This window comes from Centropristis striata, chromosome 22 (genome assembly GCF_030273125.1).
Source record: "Centropristis striata isolate RG_2023a ecotype Rhode Island chromosome 22, C.striata_1.0, whole genome shotgun sequence".
Classification (NCBI taxonomy): Eukaryota; Metazoa; Chordata; class Actinopteri; order Perciformes; family Serranidae; genus Centropristis; species Centropristis striata.
The window spans coordinates 21,548,086-21,567,178 of record NC_081538.1 but is presented as its reverse complement, the minus strand read 5'-3'; the positions used below and the strand labels follow the sequence as shown (position 1 = coordinate 21,567,178).

At 39.2% G+C, this 19,093-nt stretch overlaps 1 protein-coding gene across 1 annotated transcript in view; it reads right to left on the bottom strand.

Moving 5' to 3' along the window:
- LOC131960422 (copine-8) overlaps positions 1-13,077 on the bottom strand; it is a 113,047-nt gene extending 99,970 nt beyond the window's left edge. Inside the window, exon 1 of the mRNA XM_059325643.1 lies at positions 12,907-13,077. Coding sequence (XP_059181626.1) covers positions 12,907-13,007 — 101 coding nt within the window. The 5' untranslated portion in view covers positions 13,008-13,077. The remainder of the gene's footprint in view (positions 1-12,906) is intronic.
- Between the last annotated feature and the right edge of the window lie 6,016 nt (positions 13,078-19,093).

Genomic DNA, 19,093 nt, shown 5'->3' with positions numbered 1-19,093 from the left:
CTCGTGGCCTTTAATACAGTTCTGTGTATCACACCACTGCAGGACTCTGCTGAGTGTGTGTGTGGACGTGCTTAGCAACAGACCAGGAATATTCTTGGAAACATGTGGAGCGAGAGGGGACCACTGGGCATGCTCAGATGTTCTCAACAGGTCGCTGAGCACAATGCTACAGGTACCTGCATCTCTTCTTTTTCTCTTTTGTGTCCTTTCTCTCTTTTTTCTCCATCACTTCTTTCCCTTTGCATGTTTACTCATCTTTCCAATTTGCGACTGATGACCATTGGTTACAGAGCATGAAAAAACACACATGCTTGCACAGTCCCCCCCAATCTCTCCTGCTAACACACACACACACAAACACACACACACACACACACCCACACAGTGAAGGGGAGCATCAGCAGCTTGTATTCTCTCCCTGCTTCTCTAACCGGGCTGCCCTAATTCTTCTTGACAAGGGCTGGGAGAGCCAAGAGAACATCTCCACACACACACACACATACACACACACACGCTGAAATATGCCACGCCACTATCCATGCACATGCAGACATGTGCAACAAAATACACATCAGTCATCGACAACACACAGACGCACATCTGAGCTAGTGGCATTTTACCTTAATTCCCTTTGTCACCGCTTTCAGTGCAGTTTAGTCCAACTCGCCTATAGTTTCCACCATCAACAAATGTCACTGGGCTTTGCATGCTTGTGACTGCTCAATACGGACAAAGGCCAAATGTCCCGTCTGTTTTACATAGACTGTGAGACAAACTGAGGGTGAGATAATGACCAAAATATTGTCTAAGATGTAAGGTGTTTTTATTCTCAGTCATACACCTAAACTACAATGTCAGCGTCAGCACGCAGTAAATGGGTCATGCTCGGATGGTGTCAAGCAGCCAAATTGTGCGTTCAGTAGCTGTGCATGTGTGTAAAAAAAATGTTGTGCCTCTATGAATTGTATACGTGTACAGATGCTTTGTGATTTTCCGTCTGCACGACTAAGTGTGTAACTGAATGATGGACAGTGTGTGTAAGCATGCCTGCATGTTAACTATTTTAATGAGGCTACTTAAAGCTACCTTAGATGACACCAGGGCAAGAGAAAAAGGAATTGAGGAAGATAGAGTTTTTCTCTCTGACCCCCCTCATACAGTATTAAAAATCTACCTTTTCTCTGTAACGTGTGTGCTGTGGCCTTTCCACAATGTTTCAAGTGTGTGGTTGTGCATGTTAGAGAAATACGTGCTTAGATGTGCAGTCTGCGGCCAGGGGCTTTTACATGCAGGGGGGCAGACAGACAGGGAGGCAGCATCCCTGGAGGAATTCCAACAGCCTCTGTGCTATGTGACCGGGATGGAGATGACTTCATTAGGCCAGCCAGTTTCTCCCCCCTTGTATCCGTCTGTCTTTGGCTACAAATAGGGCAGTGGGGGTGATTTACTGTACATCAAGTAATTTCACATGTCTTAAATAATTTAAATATGTGTCACAATGACAATCTGAGAGCTTGGTGTGCCCTTTTTTGGATGAAAAATCCTAATCAGATATAGCCAATTTCTATCCAAATATCACTCAGAAAATGTAAAAAAAAAATCTAATTGGCCGGCAGACTTTACAGGAGATCCTTTGATTTGTTTTATTATGGCTTTACGTCCCACGGGAGGCAATCTACATCAGAGTGAAAATAAAATGTCAGAGCATCAATGTGATTGTATTTTGTGTCTGTGTGTCGCTTGTGCTGAAAATGTCATCAGCTGTGTGACTGACAGGAGCAGCACAAATATATGTGAGTTTGTGTTTAAGTGCTTTAAATTGCATGTGTGCACATACAGTGTGTATTATGTACGTGTCAGCTTGTATGCAGTTCTTCAGCTGAATTGGTCCCCAAGGCTTTCTGCTGTACATCTTGCTAGTTATTGATGAATTCATTTGCAATTAGAGACTTCAGCACGTTCTCTGATGGTCCATTGAGCAGCGCTTTTAATGCCCGTTTGACCCAGAGGTCAACTGGTTTCAATGCTCATTTATACCCTTGGAAAATTCGCAACAATGCTCTGAAAGCATGCCTGCCAGACACTTCTGTCAAAATAGTATGTTATGCTGCAAATTGAACAACAAAAAACCACATTAATACACTGCATTGGAGTTCTGCAAAAAGTCCGTAATGACTTTTAAGGAAAATAAGTGAGAGGAAATGGAAAAATGGAAATATGTAATGGTCTGAAAAGTCTTTCATCCATTTTTGACTTAGTTTGCCTTTGAGTTGTTGATGTGAAATCTGTGTGTGTGTGTGTGTGTGTGTGTGTGTGTGTGTCCTTGAGTGAATGTTTTATCACCTGCATTTTAAAATAACACCACAGCTGTTTAACCTTGAGAGTAAGGTCAACATGTACACCTATTAGCCCAGCACTTATTGCGTCTGCATGTAGTAGTACAGTGGTACACACCTGGTTCGTGTGTGTGTGTGTGTAGCCCTTGACCTTTGCCAATGGCTCGCTCTGCCTCACTGTCAGATCTTTATCAATCCATTTTCTCACTGCAGCTATACAGCTTGATGTATGGCACCATTGTATCACTATGTGTGTCTGTGTGCGTCCTCAAAGTGAGTGTGGTTACAGTTCTATTTAACACACACACACATGTTGTGACAGAGTGCCCATACAGTGTCTTGTGACTTATGTAGAAAAGCCCCCATGGTGGTGAGAATAACAGAAGGAAGTAAGTCGATAGTAATTTCCTCTGAGTGCATGAATGCAATTAACTGACCTGACTGGGGAAAAAAAGCCCAAACCAAAGGGATGTAGCGATACACTCACGATTCAGTATGAATCTGATACAGGGTTAACTATAAGATTTTCATGATTTTTCATGATCTTGCAGACAAGTTACGACTGAAAAAAATGTATTTAATTATTTCTCAGACAAAAAAAACAACACTTCTGAGGTGGGGTGTAAGTGCAAAACACAAACTATGCAATGAATGCATATTTAAAACAAATATATAAAAAGTAAAAAAAAACTACAAAAATATATTATCTCCTATATTTAACAAATTAAAGAGAGTCCCTTTTTAATTCTCTGAGCTAGGGTGAACTGTACTAAACAACACATATGTTCTATTAAAATTGCCACTGAAATGATATTTTATGTTAAATAACAAAAAGTTCAATTTAATTTTTAAAACAAATCCTACATCAAATGAACTAAATGGATAATACAAATAAATGTAACACCTTCGAATAAACAAACTAAGGCTTGCAAGTGTTTCTAGTTTGGAATTGATACGTTTTGATATGAAGATCATCTTATCAACATTCTCCATCCGAAGCTGAGATCTCTGCACATTCACAGTTCCTCCTGGTGGCTGTTAGCAGATTAATGTTAGCTATTTGTTAGCAAGCTATATTAGCTATTTATTAGCAAGCTAATGTAAGCTATATGTATTGACGAACGGAGAGCGATGATTGCCCCCCCTCTGCCGTAAGTACCGCAATTCATTTTTCATCTCAACCAACTTAAATCCTCAAACATTTGTATCAATGTTTAACTGTCTCCTGATGCACCGTTACATCCCTACCAAACCTGATTACAGAATACAATACACACACAAAAACTCCCATAGATGCACATGAATACACTCTGATAAGAGCCAAAAAACACACTGTGCCTCACTCAGACACAGAGGTAAAGTAAGACAGTGGAGACAAAGGCATCAATTTGTGGCGGCTCAAAAAAGGGTTTCTTCAATACAGCTTTGTCTCGCTGATTGCCAGCACCACTGTGTTTCCATCCAAAATCATTCACGTGCCCCGCTGCTCAGAACCGCATGTAAACACACTGAAAAAGTTATCGGCCGTTGTGTCATCACGCAAGCACATCCTTTTGTGCTTTTGGCTGGCATTGAACCGGTGCTCAGCGGGCGACCCTGTCTTCCCCTTCAAAGTGATGGTTGTCAGCAGCGTCTTCAATAAGAGAACCATTATGTGAGTTCCATGGGGACAAAAAGGTCAACACAATCATTCCCTTTGGATGGTGGGCGACCTAAAAAAAAAGACTGCGGGTCGTTCATGGCTTGTGATGTTAAAGAGCAGGGTTGCAGGGTAAGTGGTTCACCCATAACACCGGGAATAAAATATACGGCTGTGTGGTGAAAGAATCTCTGCAGCTGCTTTACAGGAAAAATTACAGTTTTAAAACGTGAATCAAACATCAATGGTGTGAGATCTACAGGGGCCAATAGATACAATATAGAGCATGTGACCCTCAGGAAGTGTCTGAGAGTCACATCTTCAGGGGAAGAACTACATCTGCTTTACTTTATCTCTTCAAAAAATACCATGACACTCAATACTTTGCCGCCAGAGGTGACTCATGTGGCTCAATGATAAATGTGAGCAGCTCTGAAGAAAAACAACACTGCATGGAAACATGTAACTTTAGATCTGGACATCTATAAGCCTTTTGAGGGATTTTTTTTTTAAAGATGACTAAGACTGCATTCATAATTACAGCAACAGCCTAAAGTCCAAAATAACATCTCACATGTCAAGCTTTTCCTTTAATCTTGGCTCAATAGTCCAAAGTGTGCATCTGTTTTTGTAAGATTCAGCCTTACACAACCTACATTAACCCAACCTACTTTTCATCCTTTTCTTGGCAGTGGCCCAATAACCTCAAGTGTCTTCCCTGTATCTGCTTCCCATGGTGAGATTCAGCCAAATCACTGTTTGTATATTGGAAATGTCTTATCTTGTATTTATTACGTGGTTATCTGTGCTCTTTCTAACTTCCTTGAACAATGAATACATGAACTTTGCTCTTGCAGATCTGGAGACTAAAATGCATTACAGTCAATGGAAAAATCAATGCTTTTGTTAATTACTGGAAAGACTGAATGATATCAGGATTTTTTCAGGATATTGGCAACAGTTCAATGATCCAGATAGGAGGGTTGTAACTATTGTGCAAGTCGGTTCTTATCTCGATTTTTGAGCCACTTTCCAGTTCAGTTTAGTTCAGCTAATACTTGTTTTGGTGTGTTTTTTATTTTCTTTTTTAAATATATTTCATAATATTCTGGTCATAATTAATCAACTATAAGAATACTACAAACACTTAAGAACACCATGGTAGATTCATTTTTATAAATCTGCTTCTCACGGAAGACCTGATTGTGACACAAGACATTTGGGTTGTGGTTTTGGTTTCAGGTTTCACAACTGTTACACTATTACCACATAGTCCGTACTACAGCATCGTCGGTAAATCGAGATTCAGAAAGGGAACTACAAATCACTACCTACATTGCATGGTTGTCATGCTGGTTTGTCTAGTAAACTACAACTGTTCTCTTACAGAGGTTAGATTGCCATCTTAAATTTAGATGACATTGTTTAGATTCCAAACAAATTCCTTTGGCAAACAAAGTTGCTTAGAAATACCACAAAAAGGACAATGTGGAGAAGTCCCCACTATGCAAACACAGCTGAAACCGGCTACAGTCTGTTTACTTCACACAAATACTCACCGCAGCAAAAATACAAGCACACAGAAACACACCTTGCCCCCACACAAAGGTCTTAAAAGACTTTGCTGGTAGTGTAGACAACATAACCTACTGACTAAGGACCTGAGTGAGAGGCAAACTAGTCTTAATCCTTCAAAAAGTTGCCCTCAGCAAGTCACAATTTTACCTCAACTAGTGTACTGTTTCGAACAGGCTAATTGCTTGGCCTCCAGTCCTTCTGTTTGCAGCTTTCTCAAGGACCACTCATCGAAAAAACTGCACTCCCAACACTGAGCAATACACAAGCCACACCATAGTTGCGTCCTCTAACAATGCGTCATTTGTTAACAACCAGCTACATGGGACCAGGCTATTTCTAGGGGAAAAAAGCGTTCATTAGGAATGTTGCATCACTGATGCTTGAAATGTTAGAGAATGAGATCTCCAGTCTCTCTTTCTTCATCTGTATTGTGTAGCCATAGACTGTATAAAGGACGTGCCTTTACTTTGTACCACAGAACAGAAGTAAGAACTAGATTAAATTACAGAAACCATCTTTGGGAAATATCTATTTAATGTTTCTTCTGGCTCATGTTCTATCTGCTAACATTAAGGAGTGTAGGTTTATGACTGCAACCAGCCACCAGGGGGTGATCTAGTTGATTTGGTTTCACTTTTGGGGAGCTGTCAGGCCGTTCATCTTAATATATATAATTTTGGTTCAATAATATACAGGGTTTGAACACCTTAGTGGTCAAATTGAAGCATTTTTCAAGGACTTTCAAGGTCAATTTTCAAGTGTTTCCAGTATCTTAAACATGTTGTAAATTGCATGTTTTAGATGAGAACTTACATACTAAAAGGGGGAGATTTCACTTAACCATACCAACAGCGATGGTATTACACTTTAAGGAGGAACGGTCTTCATTTCAGATAGGCTACCCATTATTTTTACATTGAACATGTGATTATCTATAGTCTATAGATGGATATAGTCAGATTGCAAGAGAAATACAGCAAGAATTCCAAGCATTTACAAGCACTTAATCCAAAATCCAAGCACTTTTTAAACCTTGAAAATGCGACATTTAAATTCAAACATTTTCAAGGATTTCAAGCACCCGTACGAACCCTGAATATATATTACAGTTAAATGGAGGTCCCCTCTCAAAACACTACACAGTGTGTACATAAGCCACTACTAATAAATATGTCCCGTAGATCTCATGACTATACCCTTGATACTGCACTTCCTTGGGTGCTAAGCAGTACATCCACCAAGTGTGAAGTAACTGAATGAATTGTTGTCATAAAAATTCAAGAAAACCTACTCCTTCTATTTTGGTTAGATATTGGTTGTCTGGACCGAGAAAACTGCTGATTCTCACCCCCTATACACAGTTAAAATATTCCTAATTAAACGACCAGTGTTATCTATCATCTCAATAACATGCATTACTCATCAGATAATATGGATTGGAAGTACTGGAAACTTTGATGAGGAACAAGCAAAGGAACAAGATGTTAGTTGTACTCCAGTTTCTTCTCAGTAGAAGTCTTTCAAACCTTCAGTATTTGCCTGCCAACACATAATGACGACCATTGTGCCATGCTGCCAACTGGGCCTCTTCAAAATTAGACAAAGGCCAGGTTTTCCACTAGGATGAAGAATAACAACCTCTTGAAAACCATTACAAGCATATGATTACCTTATGTGGGAAGCTTCCATTCACTCTGCACTCGTCCAGTTTCTGTGTGAGAGTTATAATTCCTTCTACTGGTGAATAAACTCTCACCTGTGGTTTCCTCAGGCAGTGATTTAGTAATATACACATGATCCAAGATCAGACGACTGACTTTTGTCCTTCAGTTAACCAGATGTCTTGTGATGTACTCACATCAAATCCACATCAAACAATTATTAACAATCAAGGAGGAAAGACCTCAAGTTGTCCCAAGAGATTAGCCTTAACTTCTCTTGTGTAATGGGTATTTTAACTCATATTTGGCATGACAAGAAATACCTAAAGCCGCAGGACTACTTGTGGTTTGAAGCTGATACGATGACACATTTTTTGAGTGAATCCATTAGGATCACAGCAGTCGCGTGTCCCAGCCTTCAGGCCTTCACAAATATGACCTCATTTTCAAATTTGGCCTCTTTTCATATTTCCAAACTCGGCTTTACTGAAATCAGTCAGGAACTATTTGTACAGACATGGACTTATTGGCATTACATTTTTTGATGATATGGAATTTTTGATAAATTATTTTAAACTTAACTTTAACTGAATATGGGAAACTAATATGGCTTGACATTTACTCAGATTTAGCAGGTTGTAAGAGCACACAAATGCATGAGGAAGTCTCGCACTTGCGAGAGGTGCTTTTTTATCCATAATAAAGCATGTCTCGCTCAATTTTTTTTATCTACACAACAACAGATATTGTTGTGGCAACAGTGGATACTGGAAAGAGAGGGGGGGGGGGTTATCCTTTCCGTCACCCGACAGTGGAGAAGGTAGGCAGTAGAGGAAGAGAGAGAATCTGAGAGTTATTACTGTCAACAGTGACGATGTTTGCTGACAGTGCTGGGATGCATGGCAAGACAGACAGAAAGAGAGAGAGAGGGGGGGGGGGGGGGGGGAGACGCAGACAGATGTGCCAAGCAGTCTGAAAGACACTGGAGGAAAAAAAGGTTTCAATCATGCTCAAAAACCAATCCCTTTTTATCTCTCGTGGGTCATTCGTCTGTGGTTGCAAGCTTGTTGGTGTGAGAGCGTTATTTCTTACTCTTCTATCATGCTGGCAGGAAAAAGACTTGAATAAAGAAACAACCTGAAATGAGGCAATCTACCAGTAGAATAACACACACACATCTTTTGGATCACATAATTTGGTTTTGTGTTTGAGTGGTAACAGCTACCCATAATACATTATACGGCAGAGGACTGTCCAGTGTGGAGCAATTCTCCTTTGAATATGTCAGCTGACATTCTCCTTCTCTGACTACAGACAACACAGCACCAGTACAGAGTACAGAGTACAGAGTACAGATAAGTGTTAGGAATGGAGACTTTGTGTCTATATTCTTATCACTGAGTATTGTTGCAATTGCAGTTTTTCAATACTACTGCCGATAACTTGGCGAGTTGCAGTATTATAGTAAAAAAATATGTAAAAATGTCTTAGATGGCTTATTTTTTAGGAATGTAAAGATGTACATGCTTTTTTTTCTTTAGCAAAGTTCCTTAAAGTTTAATATGAACAAAAATTTTGCTTCTTAAATCATTCCTGTTTCTTCTTTTTTGTCCAACTTGTACGTTGGTTACAGACTTTCTCTCCATCTTCCTGCACTCATATTTTGAGTTTAATTAATTTAAAGATGAACCCGATTTATTTTGGCCATGATAACCGAGTCGTGAAAATCTGATATCATGACAGCCCTCATCTGATTAATGAATGAGTACATGAAGACAATAAATCTCACTCAAGACTTTTCGCTAATGCAGACATTTGGCTGTACCAAAACAGTATTGAGGTTTGATACACACACATAATAGAAAAGACATACAAGTAAACACATTAAGTTACAGCACTACACAGTCACCAAGAAACAATACAAAAAAGGATACTTTCTACAACAAACTTTCTGAAAAAAACATTTCTAAGCATGTCACTAGTTTGAAATACAAGAAGTATTGCTTCTGTGTTTATATGTCAGTGTGTTTGAGTGTAAAAAAACAGGTAGCAGGCCGTGTGCTGGCCCGATCAATGACATAATGGAATATTTGGACCTGAGGCCATTCACAGCAGAGTGCCCTGGTAAGTGCATCAGGGAGTAATTTATTCTTCTTTGACTGCTGGAGAGTGACGAATGGTTTGTGTGTACAGCCATTCATATATGAAGACCTATACAGTATGTGTGAACATACTTTCATGCATGTGTACTTTTGTTTGGCGCAGCAGGCGGAGTTGGTAGCTCATCGATCCCAGCTGATACCTCGGGCTCTCCCATTGATCGGCAAAATGTCTCCAGCTCACTGCTGAGTCTGAGCCAAGCTCTTACTTCATATCCCCATAGCATCAGAGCATTATGTGAATTAGCTGGAGATGCAGGCTGAGAGGATCTGTCAATATTTCTGCAATTATGTCCGGTTATGTCATCGCTGACTATAGAATTACATAAGGAGAGCTACTTCGAATGACAGAATTTGGTCAGAGTTTCTCAACTTCATTTTTCTTTTCCCTCATTGAAAAAAAAATCTCTAATTTAACAAGCCAAGCAATATGTATGAAAAACATATTCAAAATGAAAGCTAAAAAGAGGATTTTGTCACTTTTTGGCAAATAGTCTGTGTCAGTGTTTCCTGAAATAGGTGTCAACATCTTTAAACTTGAACATACACTCTGTGTTTCAAGAATGCTGTTTTGCATTGGAAATAAGCCAAATTATGAGCTCATCTTCATTGCAGAGTGTTGCACTGATTTCCATGAAATACTCAACTGAATTACTTAAGATGGAATTTTTTTCTCGCTGTCATCCTAGGCCAGTTATGAACGACAGTGACTATCAGTGCAGCCACATTACACATATTAAAATTCAAATTATCTGATATAACGACAATTCATTCATATTGCTCTCAATTAAGCCATTGTCTCCTCAGTGAATTCATCACTTTAACACCCCCCACACACACAGAGGGAAACTTTAAAAAAAAAAAAGTAGTAACCATGGTGATATTGTACACTGCCCTTTGTGTCCACTTGAAACAAAGACACAACGCACTATATGCTATAAGTTCACACAAACCTGTATGCACACACACTTGGCCGTAACCATGGCATTCCACCTCAGGTTGGAGGTGGGAGAATAGCCACCAAAACACACTCCCCCCTGGGGGCTGGGGCGCTGTGTGACTCAGACATTAGCAAACTCTACCGAACATGTTCATATATTCTGCTGGAGAGATGACATTGTGTCTCTGTTACTAAGGAGATGGTGCTTAAAACCTTCTGGAAATACAGTAAAAGACTCAAGCAGGAAGGGAAGCCGTTTCTGTACGTCTTGAGCTACACGTAGGGATGTCGCAATTTTCATTCTAATCGATCAATTAAAATTAACTTTTAGTATCAATTATGAAAACAAAACTGAAAAAATAATGTTTAAAATTAAAACAAATTGTGGATTTGGAGAATCATGACACCCCAGGAAGTGTGGCAGAAACATCACATAAAGTTGTATCGTCTTTGAATAGCACCACCATCAGGGAAATTATTAGCATTTCTACATTTTTTTCACACTTTATCACACTTGCTGTGATGTGAAATCGAGCGTAAAGTTGGGGCAGCCCCCTTCACCTGCCCCCTTGCTCGGACTACAACCATCTTCGAATACTGATTTCATTTTGATCCCAACTACACCTGTAAAGTTTGTAACTGCATCTTGCTAAGCTGTGTTGCTATTGCATTGACAAGATCTGCCCACAGAGAGACATACACCTGGGAAAATATTCAAAACCACTTTAGGTAGTTCTCACAACAATAGGTGTCTCCAGGACGACCACACCATCACACACAGACCCTCAAGGTGAGAACATACCAGCCACACACACTATCATTACAGGTAAATATACTGTATCATACACTTCAGTTAAACCAAAATAAGAACACTGACAATTTATTTATGGCCTCTTATGAAACAAATGACTTGAAATCGAAAGGACAGATAGGGACATGTAGCATGCTAATTCCTGCTAATGATTATGTTGATGAAAACACAAAGCCAAAATGTGTCAACTCTTCACTGTTGATAAACCTGAGCAGCAGCATTTGACACATCATGCTTGAGGGGAAACAACCCACAACAATGCACCAACAAACAAGGGAACAATGCCAAAATGTACACAGCACAATGTGAACATTTTCGGTTTCACTTCAATTAATTGCACTGGAGTATAAGCCCAATCCCTGAGACGAACATGTTTTTCTAGATGTCTCCTCAACATTTGAATAACTGCAGGCAAGACACATTTACATGTCATCAGATATACAGGTAAACTACACAGCCTCACATCAAAGTTAATTTGTAAATATAGAGGAAATCACATACATGGCAACATATTATACAGTGAGTGTTCTACTATATGAACTAACACCTGTTCAGCCTTATCTTTGTATGCATTTGTCTCCATAAGAAGCATTTTAATGAGCATTAAACAACTCTTCATAAACAAACAACATGACAGAGTATATAGGTAGATGGCCTATGTCATTTGACAGATTTGACACATCAGTTGGATTCCTTACAGGGGACTTATCTGTAAAAATGTAGTTGACCCGTGCAGCACAGAGCCTCCTCTGTTTGTGTGTGTGTGTGTGTGTGTGTGTGTCACCAGCCAGGCAGAAATAAACCACATTCTCTACATTTCTCACCCTGCATGTACGCAGAGGGGAAAATCCTCCCTGAATGACAGAGAAAGACCTCATTCAAATAGGGTTAATACACACCAGCCTCGTCCCCTGCTTTCTCCTTCACTTGCATTGCCACACACCAAAACTGCGTGTAATGATTTTTAACACCTTTTTTATGCTTTCCATATGCAAAAATGATTCCTCTGTCTTCACAGCAACAACAACACTGTCAGCTGTCAAACACTGCGTTAATATAAACACAGATACAGTATGAAATGTCTAAATCATAGGCTACGTAATAACTCATTAGCATCCTCGTGCACGTTACAGTAACACTGGCGGGAACCAATTAATACATTAACAGCCTCTTTTATAGCAAAAACATCAGTTTATTCCTTATATTATCGTTATTATTTCTTATTCCACAACTATATGACGCATGTTTATGGTCTTAAGTGTGACTGTATATCCGACAGTTTCTTTAAATAGCCATAAAATTATTTTTTTCCTCACAGTATTACCATAAACACGCAGGTGTCATGTTAATGTACAGTAACATTAAGCTAAGCGTACTTTAAAGTGAGTTAGAGCTGACCCTAGTGGGTTTAAACGTTTCTGTTTTAACACATTGTTCACATTACGTTCACTTTTTATATAACAGTGCTATGTTTATTCTGTCTTTATGAAATAGTTCGTTGAAAAAGCGTTGAAGTGGAGTAAAAGTGACAAACTGCCACAACACTTCTCTTAATTAAGCCAGCGCTACAAACAGGTACTGAGATAGATTTTTTTAGTCGCAAAAGTGACATTTTTACGCTATTTTTGGTGCCGTTGTCGCTATAAGAGACGCTCAACTTAAACTTGGACGGAGTTGGAGTACAGGTGACTTTACAGCTGCGTCCGTAGCTTGGTGTTTTTCCGTAACCATGTCAAGACTATAAAAAAAAAAAAAACAGGTTAAAGCGGCACATTCCCTTACCTGCAGGACACTGTGATTTCAACTTTAGTGGCAGGAATCGACGCGTTGAGCGGGTCGAAGTCGCCTATCGTCGACGCCATGTTGAGAAAACTGTTGTTCATCCTGTCAAAAAATGTTTTTCCTTCCCTTTTCCTCCTTTTTTCCCCGTGTGGTCCAGCCCCTTTTGTGAGCGGCGAAGGAGGATACTCTGTGTGTGCACCTCCTCGGCGAGAAGTGGAGCAAAGGTGCCAGAGAGAGAGAGAGAGAGAGAGAGAGAGAGAGAGAGAGAGAGAGAGGGAGAGAGAGAGAGAGAGGGAGAGAGAGAGAGGGAGAGAGAGAGAGGGAGAGGGAGGCTGGGTGATGTGATGTCACTTCTCTCCTTCTCCTCCTCTCTGTGTGTTTCTCTCTTTTCCTTCTGCCTTCCCTCTTTCTTTATTCCTCTCTGCCATCTCCTTCCCCTCTTTCTGTCTGTCTCTCACTCTTTCAGTTCAGTTCAGTTGACTTCTACTCAGCTCATTTAAAATTCAGTGCTTCAGATTTACTGGCATGGAAGTAATGACAATGATACACAATCATGAAGAAACTAGGAGAAATTTGTCATGGAAAGTCTTTCCTGTGTGTGTGTGTGTGTGTGTGTGTGTGTGTGTGTGTGTGTGTGTGTGTGTATTTCCCCTGTCCTCAATGCTCTCATTCACACGAGTTCAATTCAGTTTAATTCGGTTCAGTTCAATGTGGGTTGTTGGCATGAAACACCCCTGGCTCCTTCTTTCATGGCCGGATTAAACTATAAGGGGCCCCGGGGCATAAATAAAAAGGGGGCCCCATGGTGGGACCTACTTGTGAAGCTCTGCATTGCATTTTAAACACACGGTTAATGTGTTATGTTCAGGCAAAAAAAAAAACTACTTGGTTATGGTTCAGAAAAAAGATAAGGATTTCGGTTTTAAAAAATACAGTTTCAGTAGAGATTTGGAATAAAAACCACTGCACATACACTGTAAAAAAAACAAAAAAAAACGGCAGCTGTGGTTGCCAGAACTTTACCGTAATAAATATGATAGAACTTTTTTTTACGGTAAAAACATATTGACACTGTTTATTTCACGTTTAAGATTGCCATTTTGTTCCATTTTTACTGTATAAATAAGTTTTTCCATCAAAAGAAACACTTTTCTGCCATATAATTGACCAGAAAATACTTTATAAATGCCGCATAAATTAGATTTACTGTTTAAAAAGATTTTACCATTAAATATTACAGTATATTTTTGTTAGCGATATGGTGTTTAGTACATTTAACAGTGAGAGAAAGTATTTTTTTACAAAAGATAAATGCAAAAATTACAGTGGTGGTTTGTATATATATTACATTTAATACATATTGCAGTGTATTTTACAGTGGAATAATGTATTTATAACTGAAAGCAGTTTTTGAGTGGATAATTAGTGACCAGTTTAATAAGGTGCTGAAGTATGGTGGCATGTCGCCTTTCAAGACTTTATAAATGAAGAGGAACCAGTGCATGTCTCGTCTCACGGATAAAGGTGGCCATCCCACCTTGTTGTATAGGATGCAATGATGGGTGGATTAACTGTCACCAGTGATGACTTGGAGTGCAGAGTGATAAACAGAGTCCAGTGAGGTGAAAGTGGAGGCAGAAGCATGTCTACAGATAACATCAGCATAATCCAGAACTGATAAAAAAACAACCTGAATAATCCGTTTCCTACAGAACAGGGGGAAGTTTGTTTTGTGTCTGTATAAGACTACAACATAAATGTAAGGTTCACTGTTTAGGCTACAAAACCACTGATCTGGGTTTAGGGCAAAAAAACTTCCTGGTAACATAAAACATAAAAACAAGTTGCACAAAACATGATGCACAGAAGTTCGGTAATGCTTGAATCACATTGTTTACTTTTGTTGTCAAATGGGGCACAATGGGACATGCACCCCAAATCGCGTCATTCATAATTATTACGGCTAGAGGGTGATGGAGGACAGTTTAAAACATAAATACGGGTCATATTTTGTTGCCTCTACAAACGACCTATAGGGTCCTTTTTGAGGGGGGAACAGTCTCGTCTCCTTGCTGAAAGTTTGGTTTCTTTTTGATCCATCCAACATACTGACCTCCTCTTTCTGCGGATTATGATGGTCGTTACATTACGCCAGGGTGCTGAAAACATTTCATATTTACTTAACCTGATGTGTCATTTGCAGAAATTTAGAATGCAAACATTTTTTTCTGGTGACTGGGCTGAAAGATGTTGTTACGAGGACAGAAGGTTCAACCAAGAAGGCATTCTTGATTTACAGGAAATGCTCTAGTATAGTTTCTTACAGGCTTAACCTATTATGACTCATAGGATATTTCTGGCTCTGCTACTTTGATTATGGCACATTTCTTTGTTGGTCTTATACTGTAAGTCCCTCAACTTTTTTTTCCTTTTTTCCTTTTTCCTTTTTCATGAGTACTTTCACACAGAGCACAACTATGCTGCAAAAAAGCAATGCAATTTTTTTCTGGAAAGAGCTCAATTTTTCTGAACTAATGCATTGCGAATAAAGGTATCTGCCAATCAAGAGGACAAAACGGACGTGGCGGAAAGCACTTCACATCTCAATGTTACAAAAATAACAGACCTGTTAATCATATGTGTAGTCTGAATCATGTCTACAAAGTTTATTTCTATCTACCTTGACAAAGACAGCTAACACCTCCACTCCTTCCATTCTTACCTTTCACAATAAAAGCTCTAAACATATACACAGTGTAAATGTTTACCAGAGGACAAGTTGGTCCTGAAGAATGAACTGGCTCGAATGTGTTCAAACAAGTGTTGCAACTGTAAATGCAAATTTGCATTACTGCTGAGCTTTGATGCAAAGTATTTACAGAGTTTCTCATTTTTTCTAAACTGGAAGTGGGATGGTAAATTGTTGCAGTACACATTTAAGGTCTTACTAAAAGTTTTGACACAAGATCCGTAGGAAAGTCTACTGTTGTTGTGATTGTTGTCAAGCCACTGTTTGACTGTGTTATGTTCTGAGTTTTGTTGTCTATTGCTTGGTGAGGCTATGACGGCATCCGTCCTTTCGGCAAGTGCATTATCTATCTGCCATTCTTTCCATTGGGTGAACAGTAGCGGATGCCGGTTGCATGTGTTAATGCCCAAATACTACAAACATCCATACATCTAAATGTTTTTAAGGCATATCTGCACTTACTCTCTAATTGGAGTCCCTGTCCTTAAAGGAGCAATCAAGCCAGCGTCCCAGAGATACTAGTAGTTGCCCAATTTGCCAGCTGTTGGTTATCCCGTCTTTGTGTGTGTGTGTGTGTGTGTGTGTGTGTGTGTCTGGACTGTAGAATATATGTGGTACAGCACATTCAGTCCGTCTGCAACATATTTTTCTATTCTCAGTGAGAGGAGGTTATTATTAGCATTAATATTATTAGTGGTGTTTGCATAGAAAGACTCATAAGTCTCTCTCTCTTCTCTCTTTCTCCATGCTATGAGGATAAGCATCTGATTTAATTAACTGAGAGGGAGACCCTCCGCTGGCAGAGAATAGAATGACAGCATGATGAATGTGAAGGGATAAGGAGGAGAGTCACATTATGAGGACATCGTGTGGATGAGTGTGTTTCCAAAAAGAGACCTACAGTATGTTGGACTGTTTCATTTCACGGTGTGTCTTCTCTGCTAATCACTACAGATTTTTTTATTTTCTAAAAATAAAACTGAAGAAGGATTTCTTATTAGAACCAGCTTTCTGGAAAAAAAGTTTTGCATCAAACCACTTCTTATGTTTCTCATGCAAATACATATATCACATAACTACATTGCATTACCTCAAACGGCCACTATTGTGTGTGTGTGTGTGTGTGTGTGTGTGTATGTGTGTGTGCGTGCGCGCATTTTGTTTAGATTATAGAGTCATAGGATCCTAAAATGACGCATCTTGGTATTACTCAGTGTGTTTACCGGCTAACCACGTCTCTAAATATAGCTGGCTTACACACACATGCACCAACGCACCCCGTTAATGGATGTGTGGCATGGTGGCAAAAAAACATGTGGGCACCTTTGGGCAAACACTGTGCCACCACCCCATGTCCACATGGGTGGGTGGGGTAGATGGATGGACACACACAAATACAAACACACACACACACACGTATACATGGTGTACAGACAGAAATACAGAAGCCATCTGTGTGAGCAAACATCGAATCATCCCCTCCTGAGTGTAGCACCACACAGAGAAACACTGGCCTAACCTCTCTTTGCTGCCTCCTGGTGTGTTCACACTGGTGTCTACAATTTGCTCATTTTTAGAAGTTGCTAAATTTGTATTAGCACCAAGAGATTTTGTGTTTAAAAAAAATCATGTCTTGAAATATCAGAAAGCACATTTTACCCATTTTGGATAGCTGTGGTACATTAAAGATGCTATTCTCAACCTTGGGGTCGGGACCCCAAATGGGGTCGCGAGATGATTTCTGGGGGTCGCCAAATCATTTTGGAGGTCAGCTCTGTCTCCACTGTGTTAAAGTGTTCATGTGTTAATGTGTTTTTGGTCACTTAATGTCTTTTTTTGGTCATTTTGTGTTTGTTTTTTTGTCATTTTGTGTCTTTTTTTGATCATTTTGTGGTCAATTTGTGTCTTTTTTGGTTATTTTGTTTCCTTTTTTGGTCATTTTCTGTCTTTTCTGGTCATTTTGTGTCTTTTTTTGGTCATTTTGTTCCTCAATGCTCTCATTCACACGAGTTCAATTCAGTTTAATTCGGTTCAGTTCAATGTGGGTTGTTGGCATGAAACACCCCTCGCTCCTTCTTTCATGGCCGGATTACACTATAAGGGGCCCCGGGGCATAAATAAAAAGGGGGCCCCATGGTGGGACCTACTTGTGAAGCTCTGCATTGCATTTTAAACACACGGTTAATGTGTTATGTTCAGGCAAAAAAAAAACTACTTGGTTATGGTTCAGAAAAAAGATAAGGATTTCGGTTTTAAAAAATACAGTTTCAGTAGAGATTTGGAATAAAAACCACTGCACATACACTGTAAAAAAAACCCAAAAAAAACGGCAGCTGTGGTTGCCAGAACTTTACCGTAATAAATATGATAGAACTTTTTTTTACGGTAAAAACATATTGACACTGTTTATGGTGTGTTCACACTGGTGTCTACAATTTGCTCATTTTTAGAAGTTGCTAAATTTGTATTAGCACCAAGAGATTTTGTGTTTAAAAAAAATCATGTCTTGAAATATCAGAAAGCACATTTTACCCATTTTGGATAGCTGTGGTACATTAAAGCAGCTATTCTCAACCTTGGGGTCGGGACCCCCATTGGGGTCGCGAGATGATTTCTGTGGGTCGCCAAATCATTTTGGAGGTCAGCTCTGTCTCCACTGTGTTAAAGTGTTCATGTGTTAATGTTATTTTGGTCACTTAATGTCTTTTTTTGGTCATTTTGTTTGTTTTTTTGTCATTTTGTGTCTTTTTTTGATCATTTTGTGGTCAATTTGTGTCTTTTTTGGTTATTTTGTTTCCTTTTTTGGTCATTTTCTGTCTTTTCTGGTCATTTTGTGTCTTTTTTGGTAATTTTGTTTCCTTTTTTTGGTCATTTTGTTTCTTTTTTGGGTGATCCAAACTGTGCATGTGAGATTCTGTTCAGTGAGCGGGGGTCGCGGACAACATACATGTTAAATTGGGGGTCGCGACTCAAAAAGGTTGAGAACTACTGCATTAAAGGACCCCGAAGGTAGTTGCTAAGTTTAATAGTTGGTATAGGTTCACCGTCAAAAAAATAAATAAATAAAATAAAGTTTGATTCATTAAAAAAAAAGTATGCATCCACTGTTCTCTAGTTTCATTTCCATCCATAAATTAAGTAATTTATGCTTATGCATTCAATTGTACAGGTGATCATCTTCATTAATATTTCTGTCATGTTAACATGTTTACAAAGTATTAAGCATTTTCTTATTAAGCTCCATGTATGCTGTAAGAATGTTAATACCCCTTGAATCATAACTCAGATGCAGAATCCCTGAACATGCATAAAACATGAGGCCATTTGTTTTACAAACAGCCACAATCGCAATCATGTGAGGCAATTCTAATGCATCTAAATAAAAAGACCTACAAACAGCACATTTACCACTAATGTTTATATGTACATAATGTGTAA